Genomic DNA, 21,964 nt, shown 5'->3' on the forward strand with positions numbered 1-21,964 from the left:
AATATATCATCCCTTTGCTAATTAAAATGCTAGGGTGGCACAGACAACAAATTTTTTTTAAAAAAGTGAGAGTTGGTCACATCATAAATGAAGAGAAAAGTCTTTCTTCTTCATTGTAACCAAGATCCAAAAACAGCATAGCCATGGTGGTATTCTCTCTTCCACCACATGTCCGGTACTCCTTAGAGGTTCTCACATGCACTTCTTCAGACGTTTGGGTGGTCCTAGGACCAACCTGGTTCAACAGTGGATCCGCCCCTAGGTAGGGTGTTGGATTCTACACATGCATCGAGTATACGAAACTCCCTCTATAGTATGTAATAGATTCAAATATTTTCCCCTCCTCTTACTAATAGTAATTTTTTTTAAAGAGCATACATTTGGAAAAAAATAAAAAATAAAAAAGGTAACGCGGGAGATGAAATATATGTTAAATTGAGTCTTAATTGTAAATATACTATATAAGTGAACTGCCAATTTAGTCCTTGAATTATTACCTAAGTGAAAATTAGGTTTCTCAACTACTTGTTTTCAGAAAAATCAGTCCTTGAATTATAAAAATCTGTAAATTACATCCCTAATATTAGATTCGAAGCTACCATTTTCATTTTTCCGTTAATTTAAGTCACATTACTTGCATGTGATACACATTCGATGGTAGATTAGTAAATTTACATAAATAAATAGTGGATGGAGTTAACTTTGGGGAGTAAATTAGATGTTAGATTCGCAACCTATATGAAATGTTAAGGTTTTATAGGCGAGAAAATGACAGTATTACACTCTAAAGTGTGTTAGGTGACTTAAGTTGACAAAAAATTAGATAACAGAGTGTAGGGATGAAATTAACAATTTTTTAATGAATTTAGGGACTTATTTTACCAAAAAAATAATTCAGGGATCCAGTTTTCAATGAGATGATAGTTTAGGGACTAAATCGGCACTTCACCCTACTATATATATATATATATATATATATATATATCCTTGTCTTTTGCGGAAGAGATGAAAGCAACTACTGCTGATGATGTTATTTGGCTGACACAATCACATGGGCAAATAAAGCAGTTTCAAAAATCAAACGGATCTTGTGCGTCTTGAAGGTCCACTTGATCAGCCCAATTGGCAGGAGGCTGAGACCCTACATCAGAAGCGTCTGAGTCCGAATCGGAACCTTTCTTTTTCTGGAGCATTGCTGCTTCGGCCATGAGCTGTTGGGCCAAGTTCAGAAGCTGGGTAGTCTTTGAAGATTTTTCTTTCTTTGAGCTAGAGGATTTGGCTGACTTGGATTTTCCTTTGAGGGAGGAGGATGGACTAATGTCTGATAGAGATTGAACTGGTTTTTGAGCTTTCGGGAGTTCAGGAAATTGCTGAGTGTCTGGCAAGGCCTGCGAAGAAGATGCAGCAATTGTTGGGGACGAACTCTGGGGAAATTCTGCACGAACTAGATCAATAATTTTTTAGTAGTTGAATTTGTCCCACCATTATATATATATATATATATATATATATATAGATGAAGGAGGAATTAAAATTAAATCATGTCGAATTTTGGACCTCAAAGAAGAGCAAACAAATTTTAAAAAATAAATAAAAAATGTGTCTGAGGTATAATTGAGCGTTTAACTATGGTTTTAATAAATTTATTATAAGGTGGCAAGGATTTGTCTTTGAGTCTTAAATCTGTAATGTTTCTTTTGAAGTATCTTCTAATTCATCTACATTCCAATATTTCCTATTTATTTTTATTCTACTTTCATTTACACGAGCAATATTGCAGGAGAGGGTAGTTGAACTGAGGACTCGGGTACAGGAGCAAAACGCTTTTAACCACTTAAGCTACAAGTTTCTTGCATTTTTATTCTAACTCCAAAGTAACGGAGTGTAAATCGCGATCATGTTTCTATCAATTACTCATTACTGCATGCACATAATCCATGCTGAACTTGGAATGCAAGCCCAAAATGGCACTGAAAACCTTTTTATCTTTTCTAAGACCATAGGAAAATGTTGGACTACACTATAAAAAATAAAAAATAAAATGAGACAACATACCCAACAACAGTTTGGTGGAATGCTGGAAGCACTTTGAGATTTTCTCAAAAAGCACTTTCAAATAACCACAAACCATGCCAGCATTTCGACAGAAATGGATAAAAATGTGCTTATGCAAACTAGGAAGTACTTGGTGCTTCATGGAAAACCATCTCTTAAAATGCAGACTTGGTTTTTCACTGGACCGAAAAATAGTACAAAGTTTCACTGGAAAATTACTTCCATGCCGGAGTACTGCATATAATTACTAAGCATGGGTCAAATACATCGCTCGTCGGACTAGGTAAAGAAAACACAAATCCTCAATTAGCTTCTAAGCATGGGTCAGAAAATAAGAAAATTACAGATAAACATAAATAAACAAAGCGTGCTGCATGCCCCCTTCCCTAATTAGCTTCTACCGACTACATTTGGCTAAGTATTGGAAATTACACTAGGGCTTTGCCGGTTCTTCAGGTAAATCATCTTCGTCATGGTAAATGTTCTCTGCCATCTGCCATATTTGGAGTATGTTATCTTCAGCGACGCTAGAAATAACCCAATCTTCACAGGGGTTCCACGAAAAATCAGATATTTTGCTGGTGTGACCCCCATGAATAAAAAGCAACTCTGGGGGGCCATCTTCTGCATCCTCGGGTGTCTGCTCTTCATCGATTCTGTAAAAGACATCTAGGTTAAGATTTGCTCTCATGCAAATATAATATATAGTACACAATGATCAAAACTAGTTACTAGGACATCATAATTATACAGGTGTGGATGCTTATTCAACCCATGTCCGAAGATTCTCTCTTTATTACAAATTAAGCACAAAAAGACACAACTCTGAACACATCAGTTAAATCCAAAAATTAGAAGAAACACACGGCAAAGACACATATACGTATATCCTGGAATTCCTCATATTTAAGCTATCATACCACTAGTAACAAAATCTTTGTTCTTGTAGCATTGTGAATTGGGACAACATGTGAGGGGCAGAACTGGCTTAATGGTATTGACCATGACAGGTTTCCACCCCCCCCCCCCCTTTTCTCTCTCTCTAAAATAGTCCTCCATACCCCTGGTTTTGCCAGTATCACTTCTAAATTTTGTTTCCATGGGGTTTCTTTGTTGTATTGAAAAACATTTATTGATGCTTATGACAAAAAATTTGCTGAAACATCAATTGTGAGATCAGATGAAATATTCAAGAGGAATTGGCACAAGGATATTTGTTATTGTGTGGCCAACCATATCTTAGTCTTCTAATCTGAGGTCTCCATTGGCTTCATTAACTCAAGGCTTCTGTTTTATGTGCACTTATATTTTAGTTTGGCTACTCTTTTTGGTTAGGACCATGAATAACCAGCAAGCTTGGACAAGCCCGGCTGTAAGTGCCTGCTCAAATATACGTGGCACTTCAACTGTTAAGAGATGATCCCTCCATGTGGTCAGATGCCTAAAACCCATACTTCTGTATGATGCTTTAAGGCTCCACTGAATTATTTTCGTCATGCATCTATTGAAGCTCTTACTATCTGGTTTCCCAACTAAACCACTAATCTAGAGCCATAGCCTAAATGCTTTCACCAGAACAGGCACTTGAAACATTTTGATTTCTGTTAGTATAGAACAAGTTGGAGTGGAGATCGCCTTTCCTTGTATAACAAAAATAAAATATGAAAATGGGTTATTCAAGGAATACCTGCTAAGATCCCACACCATGAGTCTCCTACCAAGACAACAAGAAGCTAAGATAGTTTCATTCTTTGGATTCCAACCAACTTGGAAAACCTCCTCCCTGAAACACCATGGAAAAAACATTTGATATCAGATCAATAGAGGGATTGCAGCTAAGATAAATTAGAACGTCCAAACTTATGACATCCAGGGGAGGATCCTTACTTATGACAATCAAAGGTGTGGAGTGCAGTATTGATTTTGCGTAGATCGAACAACTTAACAGTTTTGTCAGTTGATCCAGTTGCAACAACCCATTCATTGAAGGGATTGAAAGCCAAACAGTTAACCTGAAAAAAATATCACATAAACAAACTACTCCATAATTGTCCCAACTTTCTAACGATAAATATTCATGTAAAGAACTAACCCATTACAATATCAGATAAAGAAAACTATAAACCTCACAAATTTGCAAAAGTGTAACGGATATATTGTTCTACACAAAGTTAGGAGCTCGAGAGTCTAGAAGAAAATCACAGGAGAGACCTTTGCCCACAAAGATGATTCACATCTAAATACAGCATAACTATCTCAACAATGATTGCATGCTCTTGTTTCAATTAGGATCCCACAACCCTGCAATAAGGTTAAATTTCATTGCAACAAATTGACCAAGCTATCTAAGTAGTGCCGAAATGTCACTAATTCAAATTTTCCCTTTTTATTACAGAAATGTCAATAATTATAGGTTAAAGCTGGCATCCTAGCTTTCCTGAATAGCTATTGTTGTCTCAATCCCTCCGGGTTCCACAAAATATCTCCAGATTATCACCATGCTTTTCAATTTAACCAAATTACAGTACTGATCAGCTAAGGGCACTAATTTACAGCAATCAAAACATATAAATTCAAATATTAGAACACAAATAATACATGAACAGGCCTGAATGTACCAAGATTGATGTTTAAATGTTAGATGCATAAATATAACTTATCTGTACCAACAAGAGAATATTCACATCACTCACCTCACTTTGATGAGCAACTACAGATTGGACAGGCTTGGTAACTGATGGAGTCCGGAGATCCCATATAAGAAGGTATTGATCATCGCCAACAGAACCAAATAAGTTTTCATGCCTCAAATGCCATGCTACATCTTCTACTACACCTTCATGAACCTAATCCAGTAACCATTTCAAACAACAGAAAGCTTTTACATATAAGATGCAGAACAGTAGCAACTATATACAAGTATTTTCCTATGAAGTGCTATCTTATTGCATCCAAATCAACACACCGCAGCCGTCATGTTTAATGATAGCCTTCCTCTGGTACACATGAAATTGTAGCTTTTTCTTTAAATTAAATAATAGCAACATCTGTGCACAATCATCTATATTACAATTTCACACATGCTTTGATAAGTTCATATCTCTACATACATAGATGTCGAGGCATACCTTAAATATCTGCATAGCTTCAAGGGTTTTGTTCTTAGCAGTCGCATTAATATCCCATAGGCATATCTGAGCATCATCAGAACCACTGAGTAAATGACCCTGCTTGAACTTACTCCACGACAAACCATATCCTTCAGTGCTGTGGCCCCTCAGCCTCAAATCAGGACTGCATGCACCATCTATGGGAGGCTTAGATGGATGTTTGCTATAATCGAACACAAAAACTTCAGCATTGACAGTCTTTGTGGCAATAATAAATGGATTCTGAGGCATATAACGAGCCCGATTAACCTCTCCATCATGATTTATTTGCTGGATTATTTGCACCTGCAAGAAAATGTAAGACCACATACTTGAGTCCATTTAGACACAGAATGATACAGATCTCTACATCATATGCCAAACGACGGTACTCCGGTTCAGTTATTAGAGTGTCATATGGGCTGCGGGCAGCTCATGAATCCCGACCAGAGCATGAACCACTTGCTAATAGACAATGCTTTTGGACCTGTAATGAATCCCAACCAGAGCATGAACCACTCGCTAATAGACAATGTTTTTGGTTCTGTAATTCTAGGGACGGTTATACCAATAGCCAGTAGTACCTTTGTTATTCAAACAGGTGCAATCCTGTCTTCTGGAGTCAACTTGGAACACAATTCAGAAAGCGGGTGTGTTTTCTCGTTTTCGGACACACCCAATTTCGTTTCTATTCAATTCTTCCTTTATTTTACTCATAGAACAACTTCTTCTAAAAATCAAACTTTAGTAATGACTAAAACATAATGAAATTTTCCATTTTCTTTCAAGTTTACAATTGATTTAGATTCCAGTAATTGCTTTTTATCTCTAACAAACATGACAGAATTTCGGACAAAAAAAGATTCAAAATTTATAGGATTTCCTAGCACTTTCTCTACACCCCCGAACAGGCCCGCAATCCAAAACCCCCAAATTTGAAGTCTTTAACAAATCAGTACGAATTGTTCATGTTCTTCACCGCCAAAATTAACAACTCAGACCACAAAATCAAGCATTACCTTTCCGTTGGCGCAACCGAAACCCCCAACCTCAGCTCGATCATCATCATAATGCCGCGCATCGTTCTCGGCGTCCTCCAACGGCAGCTGAACCTGAGCGAGCATAAGGTAATTCGGCTCGTTCTCGGAGGTGTGGGTCCCCAAAATCATCTTCTGCACCGAATAGTCCTTCCCCGGAGGCTCCTCTCGGTCGGGAAGCCACTCCACAGTAAGCGATGGCCATTCTAGGGCATGGGTTATGACCAGATCGTACAAAAACGGAGTGTTCTTCTTCCATATCTTGTACTCCTCGTTTATCAACCGCTCCTCTATCTCTCCCCTCATTTCTTCGTCGTCTTTGCCCATGCTTTTCCTTTCACTTTCTCGGAAATTCTCGGATTTTCTCGAGAAAATTGTTGAATCTGAAGTATAGGTTCTTGGCGGGAATTTGGCGCAAACAAACCCTAAATGGAGGGTTTGAGGAGCGAGTGATAAGAGGGAGAGTGTTTAGAAGTTTGGAGAAGTAGAGAGATGTTGGGCTTTGCTGGCGGGTCTTTGGTACGGCTGGAAAAAATCGACCGATTCGTACCTAACTCAGCTCCAAAAAAAACCGAACCGATAACATCAAACCTCTCAGTAATCGAAACCAAAAAATTCTTGCACGTTATCGGATCTAATATCCGTTAGTTTGGTAGTATCGAACCGATCCAATTTTAAGAATACATATACAACAAGCCTTTAAAAGATGGGGATTCTAATTTTTTTTTATAAAAATGAGGATTGGTTGTGGGGCACAACACATCGAATTCAAATCGTCTATTGCATCTCATAGATTATTCTTGTAAAATATTAGTTAAATTGGAAATATTTAAGACATCTAATTTGATTAAAAAAAAATTAACAAATACTTTATTATATAAGAAACAATGAAATTTTTTCTTGGTAATTAAATAAGCAAATGATTTCGGATTGACTTGAATTTTTTCAAAAATGATCTATGAATCGAGACTTATAAAATAGATGATTCGGATTTTTGAAGTTCGATGTGGAATGGGCCCCACACCTAATCACCATTTTTTGAAAAAAAATCTCTTTGCATAAAAGGGTGTGTGTGTGTGTGTGTGTGTGTATATACATACATATATATATATATATTTTAATTCAAATGGGAATTGTTATTAACACTCCAAAAATCTCATTTGGCACTCCAAATATAATTAGAAAGAAAAATACACTTGTTAGTAGGGGTGAAATTTTTTCCAGAAAATCGTCCCGAACCCATCCCAAAATTTGACCGAAAAATGCCCGAACCGAATTTCCCGAAAAATTCGGTACCCGAAAGTTTCGGTTTGGGATTCAACCACAGCTTTGAAAGCGTTCGGTAATCCCGAAACGAACCGAATATTATATATATATTTATTTATTTTTAATTTTTAATTAGAAATTACTTGAACCATTGGATTTGTTAAGATCTAATCCAACTGCCCATTGAGTTAGATCATTTGTTAGGTCTCTCAGACTCTCTCAGTCTCTCTCACAATCTCACTCACACTCAGACACTCTCACGGTCTCACTCACAGTCCCGCCGCTCCACTCCTCCGTCGAATCCATGCCGCTTCTCCATTGACTCACACAAATGCAGAAAGGAAGACTCGAATCTGACACCAATCGAGTCCCAAAATCCAGGTAAGGGTTTCTGATTTTCACTGGGGTTTTGTTCTTTAGTGTTTAGGGTCAAATTTCATGTTGATTAACTTGATTTCTAAGTATTTTATCGAATGTGTGAGGGTTTGAGGACTGTGGTTTTCAAATTAGGGTGGGTAAGTGCAGGACCTGCATGCAGGATATGGTTCTATGTGTTTTGTCAAAGTATCTTCTCTCCAAATGTTTTGCAAAGGAAAATGTATAAGATATGGTTCTACGTTAATTACAGGAGCATTCTCACTAATATTCAAACGACTTGAGGAAGATCTGAAATAGAAATTTTGTAGAAGGAAATAGACCATAGTAGAGCTTTCCTTGTCTAATTCTAGCAACATAGCAGCATCAGAAAATCCCGAAGTGACCCAAAAATACTGAAACACTTTCGAGAATCCCAAATTTCGAGAAATGAATAGTTTCGGTTTGGTTTCGGATTATAAAATCACATCTCGAAATGTTTTGGTTTGGGATTCAGGTTAGGGATTTCGGATTGGGATCCCAACCCGAACCAGCCCTATTTGTTAGGAGTCTAAAATGAGTTTTTTGAAGTGCTAATAGCAATTCTCATTTAAATTATATAATATATTATAAGATTATAAACTATTGTCGTTGTCATATTAGTTGAGATTTAATCTCAACCGTTCAATCAATCCCTTCTCTCTCGACCTGATCTCAATTTTATTCTGTCTGGACTCGAATCGACGACTTCGCCTTCTCTCTTGACTTCGACCGACGCTCTCTTTCAACTCCAAGGGTCTCTCCTCCTCTGTCCACACCACACCACACACCATACAATGAAGAGTAACTATCTCTCTCCCTCTCCTTCTTAGTCTCTTCATGAAATAAAGGTGAGAATTTTCACTTCTAACGGCCATTCCCACAATAGAAGGTAGAAGTTTTACCCTAATTCGTTTAATTAGGGTTTCAATTTGGGATTTTAAATAGGGATTAGGGTTTCAAAATTTTACAAAATTGTGGTTTTTGAAATTGAATTAGCATTTTGATTTGGGGACTCTGAAATGGAATTAGGTTTTCGATTTGGGGATTTTGATTTGTAATTAAGATTTCGATGTGGGGATTTTGAAATTAAATTAGGGTTTTCAATTTGTGAGGGTGAATTATTAGGACTGTGATTAGGATTAATTATATTGGGGTTGTGAATTATTCTGTACTGGATATTGGGGTTGTGGTTGTGATTACTTTGGGGTTGTGAAATTGATATTTTTGTTAATATATGAAAGTTGAAACATATGATATTAATATATGTTGAACTAATAATTGTGAAAGATTATTGTGCAATGTTATGATGGATGGGTTTGGTAGCCAATTTAGTACAGTTATGTTGCATTTGTTGCACCGGACTATTTCAGACTGAATTAACTTAAAATAGATTAAGTAAGACTAACTTAGTGAAGTGTTTGATGTAGTTTCGTACTGAATAGCAGGATAATTAATAAAAATTATTTTTCTTTGTCTTTTTTTTCTTTCTCTTATTTTCTAGAAGTGTTTTTGTCTCTCCCTTTTTCTTTAGTCAAACTATCTCTACTCCTTTTTCTCCATCTCTTCCCTTTTCGTTTCCCATCCAGCTCCTTCTCCCCCACCCTTTCACCCTCTTCACTCCCGCTCATAATTTATAATCGACTGTGCATATCTTCAAAATCAAACCATACAGCAAAAAATAGAGTGAAAATTAAGGAGTTGAGGTAGGGTGCATGTGCCAAATATTATGTCATCAATATCAAGTATTTAGATCCCATCTCAAATATCCTGAGGGGGTTCAACTTAAATTTAATACTCTTCCAAGTATTTTTATCAATTCATACCTGCATTGCTTATATCTCCGAATCTAAAATAATTAAGTCCTCTTTGTCCTCTTTGAAGAAGTCACCACTAAATCAAAAACTGAGAAACTAAAACTTTACATCAATCTATCACTTTATGACGTCAATCTAAAACTAATTTCATAATTCCACCGAACAACTAATATTCCAAGTTATCACTATTCTAATCCTCTACTAACCAACAACGTCAACTCATATTAATTTATCAAGGATTTAAATCTCTTGGAATCGCAATTGAATACACACTCTTTAGTCCTGCGCTTAGAGGTGCTACCACACAGGGTCCCCAATTCGGAAGATACCTTTAATTTTCTTTACATGCACACATATACATGTGTACATATATTAGAATGTGCAAGATAATACCAAAGTTCTCTACCAGTGCCAGTGGTTTAGGTTTTCTGCCTTTTCGTGCATGAGCTACGTTCAGCTCGTTGTGGTTTTGCTTTGTTATTTTGAAGTTTTGTAAGTTTATAAACTTATTAAGCCGAGAAATATACATAAAAACATGCAACCCGGTTCGAACTCACGATCTTTTGAAGGTAGGAAACACTCAATTTCACTAAAACAAACTTAATTTTTGTTTGCCAACCTATAATAACAAAATTAAAAAATAATAAATAACAAAAAATACATCATTAAAAAATAAAGTACCTCCATTTAAGTTTTGCACGAAAACAAAACTAAAAAAAATAATAAATAATAAAGAGAATATAGCATTAAAAATAAAGGGCCTCCTTCTAAGTTTTGCATAGGCCCCTATGCTCAGGGCCAACCTTGCAGCCACGTTAGTACAAAAGTGAAATTCACTGTTAACATGTCCTCATTTAACGGTTAACTTAACAGATTTTTTAACGGATATATGTAATGAATGAAAAAGTAAGTAAATGCATGGAATTGATGTTTTAAAAAAAAAAAAATTGCATATGGTCCAATCCTAGTGAATAGGATGTTGAATTTCCACTCATGTGTCTCGTGTTCAAAACTCCCCCCCTCTTCTAAGTATTGTAAAAATTTAGAACTCTTCCCCTCCCTTAATAATAATTTCAATTGATCCAAAACTTGGGAATTAAAATATAATTTATCCTTTTTTTCTCCCAAAAAAAAAAAGAAAAAAGAGTACAATTTATCCTTTTAAGAACATGTCATCGTGAATTTATCTTAACAATTTGCATCTTTGTAACCAAACACCCAAATCTCTTTTTAAACATGTAACCAAATCCCTTTAACAAGTCTGCGAAGCTTTCATGCCATGACTACCATGACTACCATGGCGACTTCTTCGACTCCACCCACCATCCCTTCAACTTCTCCCCTTCGTCTAACCATTCCGATCCCAAGTCCCTCTTCCAACCGTTGATTTCGCTGTCGCATGAGAATGACATCTATGAAAACTGCAGTGATGTGTTGTTTCTGTTGTTGGTGTGAATAACACCGACTTATGTGGCGGGGTCGTCAGAGAGGATTACAAATTGAGGTTTCTCAGTTTCTCAATGGTGAATCTGGGGTGCTTATTAACACTGAGGGAAGATCGAATGCAGAAACTCGAGTATATCATATGTAAGGTAAGCGGAATATGACTGATTACTCAACAAAATGGCAACTTACAGCGTCAAACAGTGATATCATACAACAACAACAATGCTGATTCTCTATCACAAAACCATCAACCTTCAGTCGTATAAAGTTCCGAAACAACAATCTCTGGAGCATGCATCTCTCTCTAGAAAACCTTTACTTTTCTATCGACAATCCTGTTTCCGACAAGGTAGCTAGCTATACGGCAGTAACAGAAGCTGGGAGGGCACACCGCCATGAATTCGATCAATCAATGCCCAAGGTGGAATAGGGTTCATAGCCACCCTGAGAAAAATTCAAAACGAAAACTCTCAGTGATCCAGCATTGTTTTCCCCACTTAAATGGTAAAAACTATGTAAACATTTGATTAATAAAAGACCTAAAGGGGGGAAGTATAGAGCTAGAACCAAATGGTTTAAAACATGACCCAAACGGTTTAAAACTGCTTCCATTAATGTTTTCTATAAAGGCTAATCGCCAATACATGCGAACAAACAAATCAATTGGGTTTGTTTATATAACAGGGGAGAATGAACTAATTTCTTTCATATTCGTATTAACCAAATTTTATTGGTATATGCTACTCACAGAGCAGTCATCATGAACACGCCATATGGTCTCGCCCAGAAGATTCGCTACTGACAAGACAGTTAGCTGGGGAAAATAATTCTGCTCCGACACTGGAATGGTATTTGTTATGATCACCTCTTGAAACAAACCGCTCGACAGCCTCTCTATAGCAGGAGGGCTGAAAAAAAGACAACAGATAAAAGTAAATAGTCTAGCATGCTACTGTATACAGTGACTAATGGCTCATAGAAATAACAATAGGGGAGAATGAACAAAAAAAAAAAAGGGGCCCTAAAACTCTTTCCTTCAAATGTCAATCAACTAGAAGTGACATTGTGGATATTCTATTTGATACTTTCACATAATCACAATGCATGTTTGGACAGATGTGTACATGGCCGAGTGCATTAAACTCCCACTAATTTGTGTTCTGAGGATTGCAAGATAAACACTCACACCACTTATGTTTCCACAGAGGGTTTTCCTGCGATCACCGGGTTGCTTAGGGCAAGCCATGCCTTTTATGCTAAAGACACACTCTGTCCAAGTCAAGCCAATATGTACCGAATAAGATTATAAAAGAAAAATGGTAGTTGGTTCCCGTGGATATTATTAAGATCATAGCCTCTGCTTCAAAACGCTCTCCATACGTCATATTATAAGAGTGAAAGCTGAGATTCATGCACAGAAATTCCACATACCTAAAAACCGCATGTGTACAACATGCATAGACTTCCCTGGCACCCTCTTGGTGTAGTAAAGCGGCACCTTTCGTAATAGTCCCTACAACCCAACAGCAAAACAATGATACTTTTTTTTTACAAGAGCAACAACCAAGGATATAACTGCAAAGACTAGTTGATAACAGAGGGAACTATTATGATAACACCAATCAATTCAAAACCTGGACACTGAGTCAATACTGTTTGTGGAATTTGTAGCTAAGATGGTTAAAATTTAGAAGGACAGGTTGTGTTAACAAACTTTTGGTTTCATGAAACAAGACTTTTGTATAACCGAGAAGGATTTTTGTGCATTTATTTATGCACAACCAAGAACTCCTGCACTAATGACTTTAAAAGTACAAAATTGTAAATCGATAACTGGATTTGGAACAGTGCTAAGAGCCAACTATCCCATGCTGACTGCAGGCACATTTCACACTGGTCTCAGCATGTGGCCCACTCAAGCGTGAAATGAACATACAGTCAAAATTGAGGGGCCACGACAGGGATGACTTCCCTTGGCATCTTTCAAAGATTTGATGATTTCAAGACTGTCAGATATCCCGTGTATAGGCTTATGCACGAACTTTCAAGTTAAACCCACATAAAAGACTATCAAACAAGGAATAACCCACTTATCCAAACCTACAAGATACAATTAAAATGCTGTGCACATAAATTCTCTGTCAAAATGGAAAATTGTTTCAATCATGATCTACAGTTAGATGTCCTTAAAAGTTAAATTTATGAAGATGAAATCTAAACTAGTACAATGCAATACTTCCTAGGGTTAAAAGACAAGGGTTACGATCCACAGAAAAAACTATTATTATAATTTCTATTGGTTGAAATATACTTCTTTCTTTGTATAAGAGAGATATATAGTTCTTTTCAGCCCCTGTTACCCCCTATTTCTAATTTAACTATTTTCCATAACATTTGCATCATACGCAATATCCTCTTTTGTTGATTACGATTTCTCCAGAGAATAGCTTTACCATCACGAGCTAGGCTTGTCATCCTTATCTTAATGTTCTATATTATGTAATATCATTCTTGGTACTCCATGTGATCGATTTTGTAAACAGATTAGAGCATGTACAAACTAACCAGCTGTGTCAATCATGTCATCCACCATAACTGCTACTTTTCCCTTGACATCACCTATCAAATTCATCACCTGTAAAAGACATACAGAAATGAGTTGCAATATACGTTTCCAGTGGCAACCCAAAAAATAAACTTATGCATATGTGAATGACTGTCCTTTTCTTGTGACATAGATTAAAGTGAGAGAAGAGAGACAGAAGAAGAAAAAGAAAGAAAGGTTTGTCAGAACAGTGGCACATTCAACAATAATTTTCAGTGTGTAAGCACAAGGGGTGAGAAAAGTGGTAATAGCTCAGGTGAATAGAGTTTAATGTCCTGGTAAAGAATAAAGATGACAGAAATGCAATCAAGTCATCATGTTCTCACAGTAAAGTAGCAACACGGGCACTATGTCAGGATTCAGAGCTAAACAGCAGTTAGAACAACAATAAGATATCTGAAGTTATGTCAAAGAATAATATCCCAGATAAAATAAGCTGACACTACAAATGATGTCAAAGAAAGGAGGGGTAGTTTTTAAATGATTTCAAAAATTATGTGTTGTACCATTGATTCGGACTTCCTAGATTATGTGTTGTAATTTGCAGGAGGTGGAGGTTGTGCATTAACGGATGTTTTAAGTAACTTAATTTAGAGTTATGTAACAGCTTTTTCAGATTGTTTTCGAAAATGTAACATCCTCAAATTAACTTGGTTCATCACAGTCTGCACAGGTTTATCGCTTGACAATGTGATTGTGAAAACATTCAGGTTTCACAACAATTTACCTTTCCAACAATTTCATGTGTTACTTCAAATATAATGAAAGAACAAGACAAACATGGGAGGTAAATCAGATAGTTGTCAATCCCATCTGAATAGATCGTACCTCCGCCACATTGTGCCCGTGACGTCTTTTATCAACAATGGCTAAAGGAGCATCAGATAATTTTTTCGCGAAAGCACGAGCCCTAGCAACACCCCCAACATCGGGTGAGACCACTACCAAATCATCAGAGTATATAGTCTTGCTGGCGAGATAATCAAGTATCACAGGCTGTTAGGACATAAGGAAAAAAAAACGTCATAAAGAACGGGAACCACATAGGAGGAGATGTCCAACAATTCGAACTTCATGATCAACAGTATTTAGAATCATATGCCTCTCAGAAGTCGAGGGAAGAACCTAGGACAACTCGTAAATAAGCATATATACTTTAAACAGCTTAAATCAAGCATAATGAATTTTATCAAAACCATTGTAGATTTGTTTCCTTAAAAGATGTCCAGATACAAATATATTCAAGGGAATACCTCTTTCAGCCAATTTAACAAATATTATGTCACTTCAACTTGATTTTAATTCAGGTGGCCAAGTAACATTCTTATAAGAGTCCAACACCCCCCTGTCCGTGAATTATGAGACAAAAGAGAGCATAGAGCATAGTATTACAGGTATTACCTGACCATATACATGATCCACAGGAATATCAAAATATCCCATAGACTGCCCAGAATGAAGATCACATGCAAGAACACGATTTGCACCTGCTTCTGTAATCAAATTTGCAACAAGTTTGGCTGCAATAGATTCACGCCCTTGAGTCTGGAACAAAAACAATTTAAGATAATAATTAAAACAAATTCGAACTTAAAATTGGTTTACATACCAATTTCAACTAAAATTGGTTTACATACCAATTTCAACTAAAATTATGGCATTGTGGAATTTACTACAGAATGCATTTGCATATATGTTATCAACTCAGCATTCTAAACTTCTGCTTATTCATAATTCTATAGTGTAGCTCAACCTATCTGCGGAAATAATTCAAGCAAAAATGATATTTGAATCCAATTTGAATGTTAATGACCTGAACTTTCTTAAGAAACCTTAAATTCCAAGTTAACCAATCTAACTTGCATATTCGTAATAACTCTCCATCAAGATACTTCATTGAATTTTTGTACTAGGACAATAGGAATAAGCTATTACCATTAAGCTATATTTTGATGCTGAAAGTACAAATTTACCAAAGATGAAAAGCTGTCCTTGCTGATAATACGAAGTTACCTTTCTATCAGCCCTGGCATAGCCAAAATATGGAATCACAGCAGTGATATTCTTGGCTGAAGCCCTCCGACAAGCATCAATCATGACAAGAAGCTCCATAAGATTTTCATTTGCAGGAGGACATGTGGGTTGCACAAGATATACATCACACCCTCTTACACTCTCTTGCAACTGAACATATATCTCTCCATCAGCAAAGCGTTTGATCTTAATCCTTCCAAGTTCCAGGCCCATGCAGCAAGCAATTTCCTATCAAATAAAAAAAAATTGGTCAGACCACAGTGCTAAATGGTTAATAAGTTTACAATACATTATGACTACGTTTGCCTTGGGGAATAATGTTCCAAGCAGAAGTTTTCTTAATTAGAAAAACTTTCTGATGTTTGTTTGAATGGTCAACTTCCTGGGACATATGAGCATTTTTTCAGCTTGTGTGTCAGGAAATGTTTTCTTAAGAGACAAGGAAAGAAAAAAACAATTTCCCTTCTTTGCGTTCAGTCAAATGACATAATCAAGAAAACATTCTCTCAAGAGATTATTTTTCTAAAATCTACCAACAGTATATTTCCCAGAGAATTTTTGTGATTGAAGATTTTTTTTCTTCAAATTTATATTTCCTAGACAAGGATGCATTTTCCAAACATATGAACACCAAAATCATGGGTAATGCAAATAACTATCACCATGAGCTATAGAAACAGAGGAAACTCAAATCATTACTTAAACGAGGAAGAATGGTGTATTTTGAAATATATTGGAAGTTGATGGTACTACGCATTCCTGTAACGAAAAAAAAAATCAATAACCTACAGCATTTGTACATACAAATCTTAACACGCTAACTAATAAACACTAGCTTGCTTTCATGAATTTCGATTATTTTCATGAATCTAGATTGTTTTCATGAAACCTTCTTCCCACTAGCTTTGTCATTATAACTATTAACCATAATGCACTGACAACTAAACATATAAAGCAGAAAACTACACCAACACAATAACCTCCTTCCAACAGTTTCCTTACATACTTTCAGGAAAAACCAAATAAAGTCAACTAGTAGTACATAGAAATCTGACAGTTTTCCTGCACAATTTTTTATTGCAATCCTTTGCAAAATCACCATTTTCTTTTTCTTTTTTCAAGGGATGAATTTCCTTGGGTTTTTTTATCCTCATATTTTCACAAGTAAATCTGAGAGTTTCCAACTGTAAATTATCAGTGAAACACAACAAACATGAACAATGAAAAAGAAGTGAACCCTGATTCACAACTCTTCTACCAAGTCCTTCCTACACTACAGCAGAACCAAAAGGTCCAAAACTCAAAGAATCGCACGCGATACTTTTGGTATCTACTTTCCCCTATCTTATCCTGAGCAGGTGTCCCTCAAGCTGTTACTAGTAACTCGTCCCATAACTATTAACATTCTCATTTCCGCTACATATAAAAATCAAACAATCGCACGCGAAACTTTTCGTATCTAAGCATCTACATCATATCAATCCATAAAACACTAAATGAATTGTTAAAACTCAATAAGTCGACCTTGAATAATAAAATTACCATTCAATAAAACAAACATAGACAAACTTAAATGTTAAAATTTGTATAAAGCTAAACCTGAGACAGCGCAGGGTTCGCAGTGCCGGAAAAGATTCTGAGCCTGGTATCATTCTTGCTAATTTCATTCACCAAATGTGTTTTCGTGTCCGAAAAATTCGGCACCAAATCTTCACTCCTGAGGAGTGGAACGCACGGCTTTCCATTTGCGTACTTGAGAGGCTCTCCCACACCACACCTCTGCAATACATTATTCAGAACCAACAAATTTCAAATCATATTATCCAAAATATCGCTCGAATTGAAACTTGAAACCAATTAGCGATAATATTCAAGAATTAAAGCATTTCTTGAACCAAGAAAACGAAAAGGTTGCGGCGGCTTACCACGGAATTCAGGATGGGGATTTGAGAGCGCGAGTAGTTGGGGAGGTAAGTGCGATGGCGTAGAGAGTCGCGAGAAGCGAGAGAGGACCGGGGCGCTGTGTGAAGCAGCGACGCCATTTCTTGGAGTTGGAGTTAGCAATCAGTGAGAGAGAGAGAGAGAGAGAGAGAGAGAGAGAGGTTAGGGTTATAGTTTTAGAGAGTTGGTCGCCATGGGAAAGAGTGGTGGTAGCGTGGGAGGTTTGTTGGTTTTTTCTCAGCTGCTGCTGCTGCTGCGAGTTGCGGGATTGGGTAATGTAAGGGAGAAACACTATTAGTTAATTTAGTTGCCCCCATTGTGTGAAATCCGTAGTTACTTCTCATATCTTTTTTAAATTTTCAACCAAATAATTTAAAAAAGAACAAAAGACAAAAACTAAAAAAAATATGTAAATAGCACATACATAAAACTCTTTGTGTTATAAAAGGGTTAAAGTTTGAGAGATAACCTTTTAAGTGGTAGGTGCAAGGTAGATGTAAAATGCCACACAAAAACTATAGCACAGACAAATATTAAAAGGCAGAGGAATATATGATGTTATTGATATTTCTCTCTTGTATTTCTTCTTCATCTCATTTCTGTTACATGCGGAGTGCTCTATTTATAGAGCAATTCGAACTGATGCAGTTAATGCATCTTGAAATTTAAAACGTTCCTCTGACATTTTCATTCAGCATGGGCATTGAAAACTTTGCCCATGCAGATGACTTTAGCTTTGTGGGCATTCATTGCCAACAGAAGTTTGAGAAGACTTTTCAACACTCCCCCTTGGATGCCCACATATCAACATGAGTTGCCTCGTTAAAACCTTGCTTGGAAAAACCCAGTGGGAAAAAAAATCCATAGCGAAGGAAAAAGAGTACAACTTTTCCTGGATCGTTGATATAGTGTCAAGTATGCTTATGTTGCCTCGTTAAAACCTTGATAGGAAAAACCCAGTGGGAAAAATCCTAATCGAAGGAAAAAGAGTACAACAAGCATGTATCATGGATACTCCCCCTGATATGTTTCTCCCCCTGATTCCACATTCTCCAAATTTAGCTGTTTGGTAAGTCGACGTAATCCGATGCCTTGCACTAACTTCTGAAATGTGCACTTTGGTAGAGATTTGGTGAACAAGTCTGCCAGATTTTCATTTGAACGGATTTGTCTGACTTCAATAACTTTAGCCTTCTGAAGCTCATGAGCACTGAAAAATTTTGGAGATATGTGTTTAGTCTTATCGCCCTTGATGAATCCTTCCTTCATTTGGGCAACACAGGCTGCATTATCTTCATGGATGACAGTTGGATTGTCTGTCTTCGAAGTTAGACCACATGAATTCCGGATATGATGGATCATTGATCTTAACCAAGAACATTCACGACTTGCTTCATGTAAAGCAAGTATTTCTGAATGATTTGAAGATGTAGCAACTAATGTTTGCTTGGTTGAGCGCCATGAGATTGCTGTATCTCCATTCTTAAACACATATCCAGTTTGTGAGCGGGCTTTATGCGGATCAGAGAGGAAGCCAGCATCTGCATATCCAACAAGGACCTGGTCATCTGTGGAGTTCTTTGAGTAGAAGAGACCCATGTCTATTGTCCCACGAAGGTATCGCAATACATCTTTGATACCCTTCCAATGGCGAATTGTTGGAGCAGAGCTATACCTTGCTAACAAATTAACTGAAAAAGCTATATCTGGTCTAGTACATTGTGCTAAATACAACAAAGCACCTACTGCACTCAGATATGGTACTTCTGGACCAAGGACCAGCTCATCATCTTCTTTTGGACGAAATGGATCTTTCTTAATGTCCAAAGAACGAACAACCATTGGCGTGCTTAGTGGATAAGCCTTGTCCATACCAAATCGCTTCAGAATTTTTTCAATATAAGTTGATTGGTGGACCAAAATTCCACTAGCACAATGCTCGATCTGCAGGCCGAGACAATATTTTGTTTTTCCAAGGTCTTTCATTTCAAATTCGCTTTTCAGATATTCAGCAGTTTTATTGAGCTCTTCAGGAGTCCCAACAAGATTCATATCATCAACATATACTGCCACTATAGCGAATCCAGAATTGGATTTCTTAATGAACACACAAGGGCAAATAACATTGTTGATATACCCTTCTTTGATCAAATACTCACTGAGACGATTATACCACATTCGTCCAGATTGCTTCAGACCATACAATGATCGCCTTAATTTGATCGAGAGCATACCTCGTGGTTTATTACTTGTTTCAGGCAACTTAAGTCCTTCTGGGACTTTCATATAGATGTCAGTATCTAATTCTCCATATAGATACGCAGTGATGACATCCATAAGTCGCATGTCAAGTCTTTCTGAAACCACTAAACTTATTAAGTAACGGAACGTAATTGCGTCCATTACAGGAGAGTATGTCTCCTCATAATCAATCTCAGGTCTTTGAGAAAAACCTTGTGCAACGAGTCGTGCTTTGTATCTTGCGATCTCGTTTTTCTCATTGCGTTTCCTTGTGAATACCCATTTGTAACCCACGGGGTTTACACTAGGCGGGGTTTGGACTACTGGTCCAAAAACATTCCGCTTTTCCAAGGAATTTAATTCTGCCTGGATTGCATCTTTCCACTTGGGCCAATCCTGTCTCTGTTTGCATTCATCAACAGAGCGGGGCTCAATATCATCACTTAAGATGATTTCAGTGGCTACTGCAAATGCAAACATATCATCAATGATTATTTCATTCCGATCCCACAATTCATTTGTACATGCATAATTTATGGAGATTTCTTTGCTTTCATGTATTTCTGTCTCTTCAGGGACAGATGTCTCATCAAGGACATTTTCTTTTTCTGGAAGTCCAGAATTATGAATTGTGGATGTATCATTCATTTTCTCTTCCTGAATGACTTCATTTGGATTCAGTTGTGCCCTCGACTTTCTCTTTCGAGGAGCTGAATCTTTTGAACCTGGGGGTCTACCACGCTTCAGGCGTGCACCAGATGAATCATTTGCTGCTACTTTATTTTGTCCAACAGGGACATCAATTCTTGCAGGTGCATTTGCAGCTGGTATATTTGATTTTGTCACTTTCATAGCATCATTAAATGCATCTGGCATTTGATTGGCAATGCTTTGAAGATGAACGATCCTTCTCACTTCATTTTCACATTGAATGTTGCGAGGATCAAAATGAGACAAGGTGGGAACAACCCATGTCAGCTCTTTCCGTTCTTCTGGAACGGTCTTTTCTCCCCCTAACAACGGGAAAATTGTCTCATCAAAATGACAATCAGCAAAACGAGCTGTAAACATATCACCTGTCAAGGGTTCCAAATATCTAATGATAGATGGTGAATCAAAACCCACGTAAATTCCCAGTCTACGCTGAGGTCCCATTTTAGTGCGTTGTGGCGGTGCAATAGGCACATAAACAGCACAACCAAAAACTCGTAAATGGGAAATGTTTGGCTGATGTCCAAACACGAGTTGTACTGAAGAGTATTGATGGTTGGCTATAGGTCTCAATCGAACCAATGATGCAGCATGTAAGATGGCATGTCCCCATGCAGAGACTGGCAATTTGGTTTTCATGAGCAGAGTGCGAGCTATTAACTGAAGCCGCTTGATCAATGCTTCTGCTAAACCATTTTGAGTATGGACATGAGGAACAGGGTGTTCAACATCAATGCCCAATGTCATGCAATAATCATCAAAGGTTTGAGACGTAAATTCACCAGCATTATCAAGTCGGATTGACTTAATGGGATAATCTGGGAACTGTGCTCTTAACTTAATTATTTGAGCAAGTAGTCTCGCAAAGGCTACATTCCGAGTAGACAAGAGACAAACATGTGACCATCGGGTAGATGCATCAACCAAAACCATAAAATATCGAAATGGTCCACATGATGGTTGAATAGGCCCACAAATATCCCCTTGAATTCTTTGCAGAAATGATGGGGATTCAGCATCAACCTTTAGTTGTGATGGTCTAATTACCAACTTCCCTTGAGAACAAGCTTTGCAAGGGTTATCATTTGAGGCAGCAATGTGTCTGCTCACTAATGGATGTCCATTAGAGTTGGTAATGATCCTACGCATCATGGTAGATCCTGGATGACCCAGACGGTCATGCCAAAGCATGTAAACCTTTGAATCAATGAACTTCTGGTTCATGACAGTATGTGATTCAATTGTCCTTATGTATGTATAATATAATCC

At 37.1% G+C, this 21,964-nt stretch overlaps 2 protein-coding genes across 2 annotated transcripts; both read right to left on the reverse strand.

Moving 5' to 3' along the window:
- Positions 1 to 2,210: 2,210 nt before the first annotated feature.
- On the reverse strand, positions 2,211 to 6,772 carry LOC103929368 (WD-40 repeat-containing protein MSI1). Its single transcript, XM_009338559.3, has 6 exons — positions 6,224 to 6,772; positions 5,184 to 5,510; positions 4,749 to 4,901; positions 3,943 to 4,067; positions 3,743 to 3,838; positions 2,211 to 2,711 (listed from the first exon to the last, which is right to left on the reverse strand). The coding sequence occupies exons 1-6, from the start codon at positions 6,566 to 6,568 to the stop codon at positions 2,489 to 2,491; spliced, it is 1,269 nt and encodes a 422-aa protein (XP_009336834.1). The 5' UTR covers positions 6,569 to 6,772; the 3' UTR covers positions 2,211 to 2,488.
- A 4,531-nt stretch (positions 6,773 to 11,303) lies between these two features.
- Positions 11,304 to 18,034, reverse strand: LOC103929367 (ribose-phosphate pyrophosphokinase 1-like). The gene is made up of 9 exons (XM_048578554.1): positions 17,728 to 18,034; positions 17,402 to 17,581; positions 15,782 to 16,030; positions 15,170 to 15,313; positions 14,597 to 14,764; positions 13,729 to 13,798; positions 12,595 to 12,676; positions 11,912 to 12,071; positions 11,304 to 11,607 (listed from the first exon to the last, which is right to left on the reverse strand). The coding sequence occupies exons 1-9, from the start codon at positions 17,842 to 17,844 to the stop codon at positions 11,569 to 11,571; spliced, it is 1,209 nt and encodes a 402-aa protein (XP_048434511.1). The 5' UTR covers positions 17,845 to 18,034; the 3' UTR covers positions 11,304 to 11,568.
- Positions 18,035 to 21,964: the final 3,930 nt, after the last annotated feature.

The sequence above is a fragment of a genome, unplaced genomic scaffold (genome assembly GCF_019419815.1).
Source record: "Pyrus x bretschneideri cultivar Hongxiangsu unplaced genomic scaffold, Pyrus_bretschneideri_v1 Contig122, whole genome shotgun sequence".
Taxonomy (NCBI): domain Eukaryota; kingdom Viridiplantae; phylum Streptophyta; class Magnoliopsida; order Rosales; family Rosaceae; genus Pyrus; species Pyrus x bretschneideri.

Coding starts and splice junctions, on each gene's coding strand:
- LOC103929368 (XM_009338559.3), bottom strand. CDS start 6,568: ATGGGCAAAGACGACGAAGAAATGAGGGGAGAGATAGAGGAGCGGTTG. Junction 3,839..3,942: donor CACACCTTTGATTGTCATAA/GTAAGGATCCTC, acceptor ATGGTGTTTCAG/GGAGGAGGTTTTCCAAGTTG. Junction 2,712..3,742: donor ATGGTGTGGGATCTTAGCAG/GTATTCCTTGAA, acceptor TGTCTTTTACAG/AATCGATGAAGAGCAGACAC.
- LOC103929367 (XM_048578554.1), bottom strand. CDS start 17,844: ATGGCGTCGCTGCTTCACACAGCGCCCCGGTCCTCTCTCGCTTCTCGC. Junction 17,582..17,727: donor TCCCCATCCTGAATTCCGTG/GTAAGCCGCCGC, acceptor AATGTATTGCAG/AGGTGTGGTGTGGGAGAGCC. Junction 15,314..15,781: donor ATGCCAGGGCTGATAGAAAG/GTAACTTCGTAT, acceptor TTTTTGTTCCAG/ACTCAAGGGCGTGAATCTAT.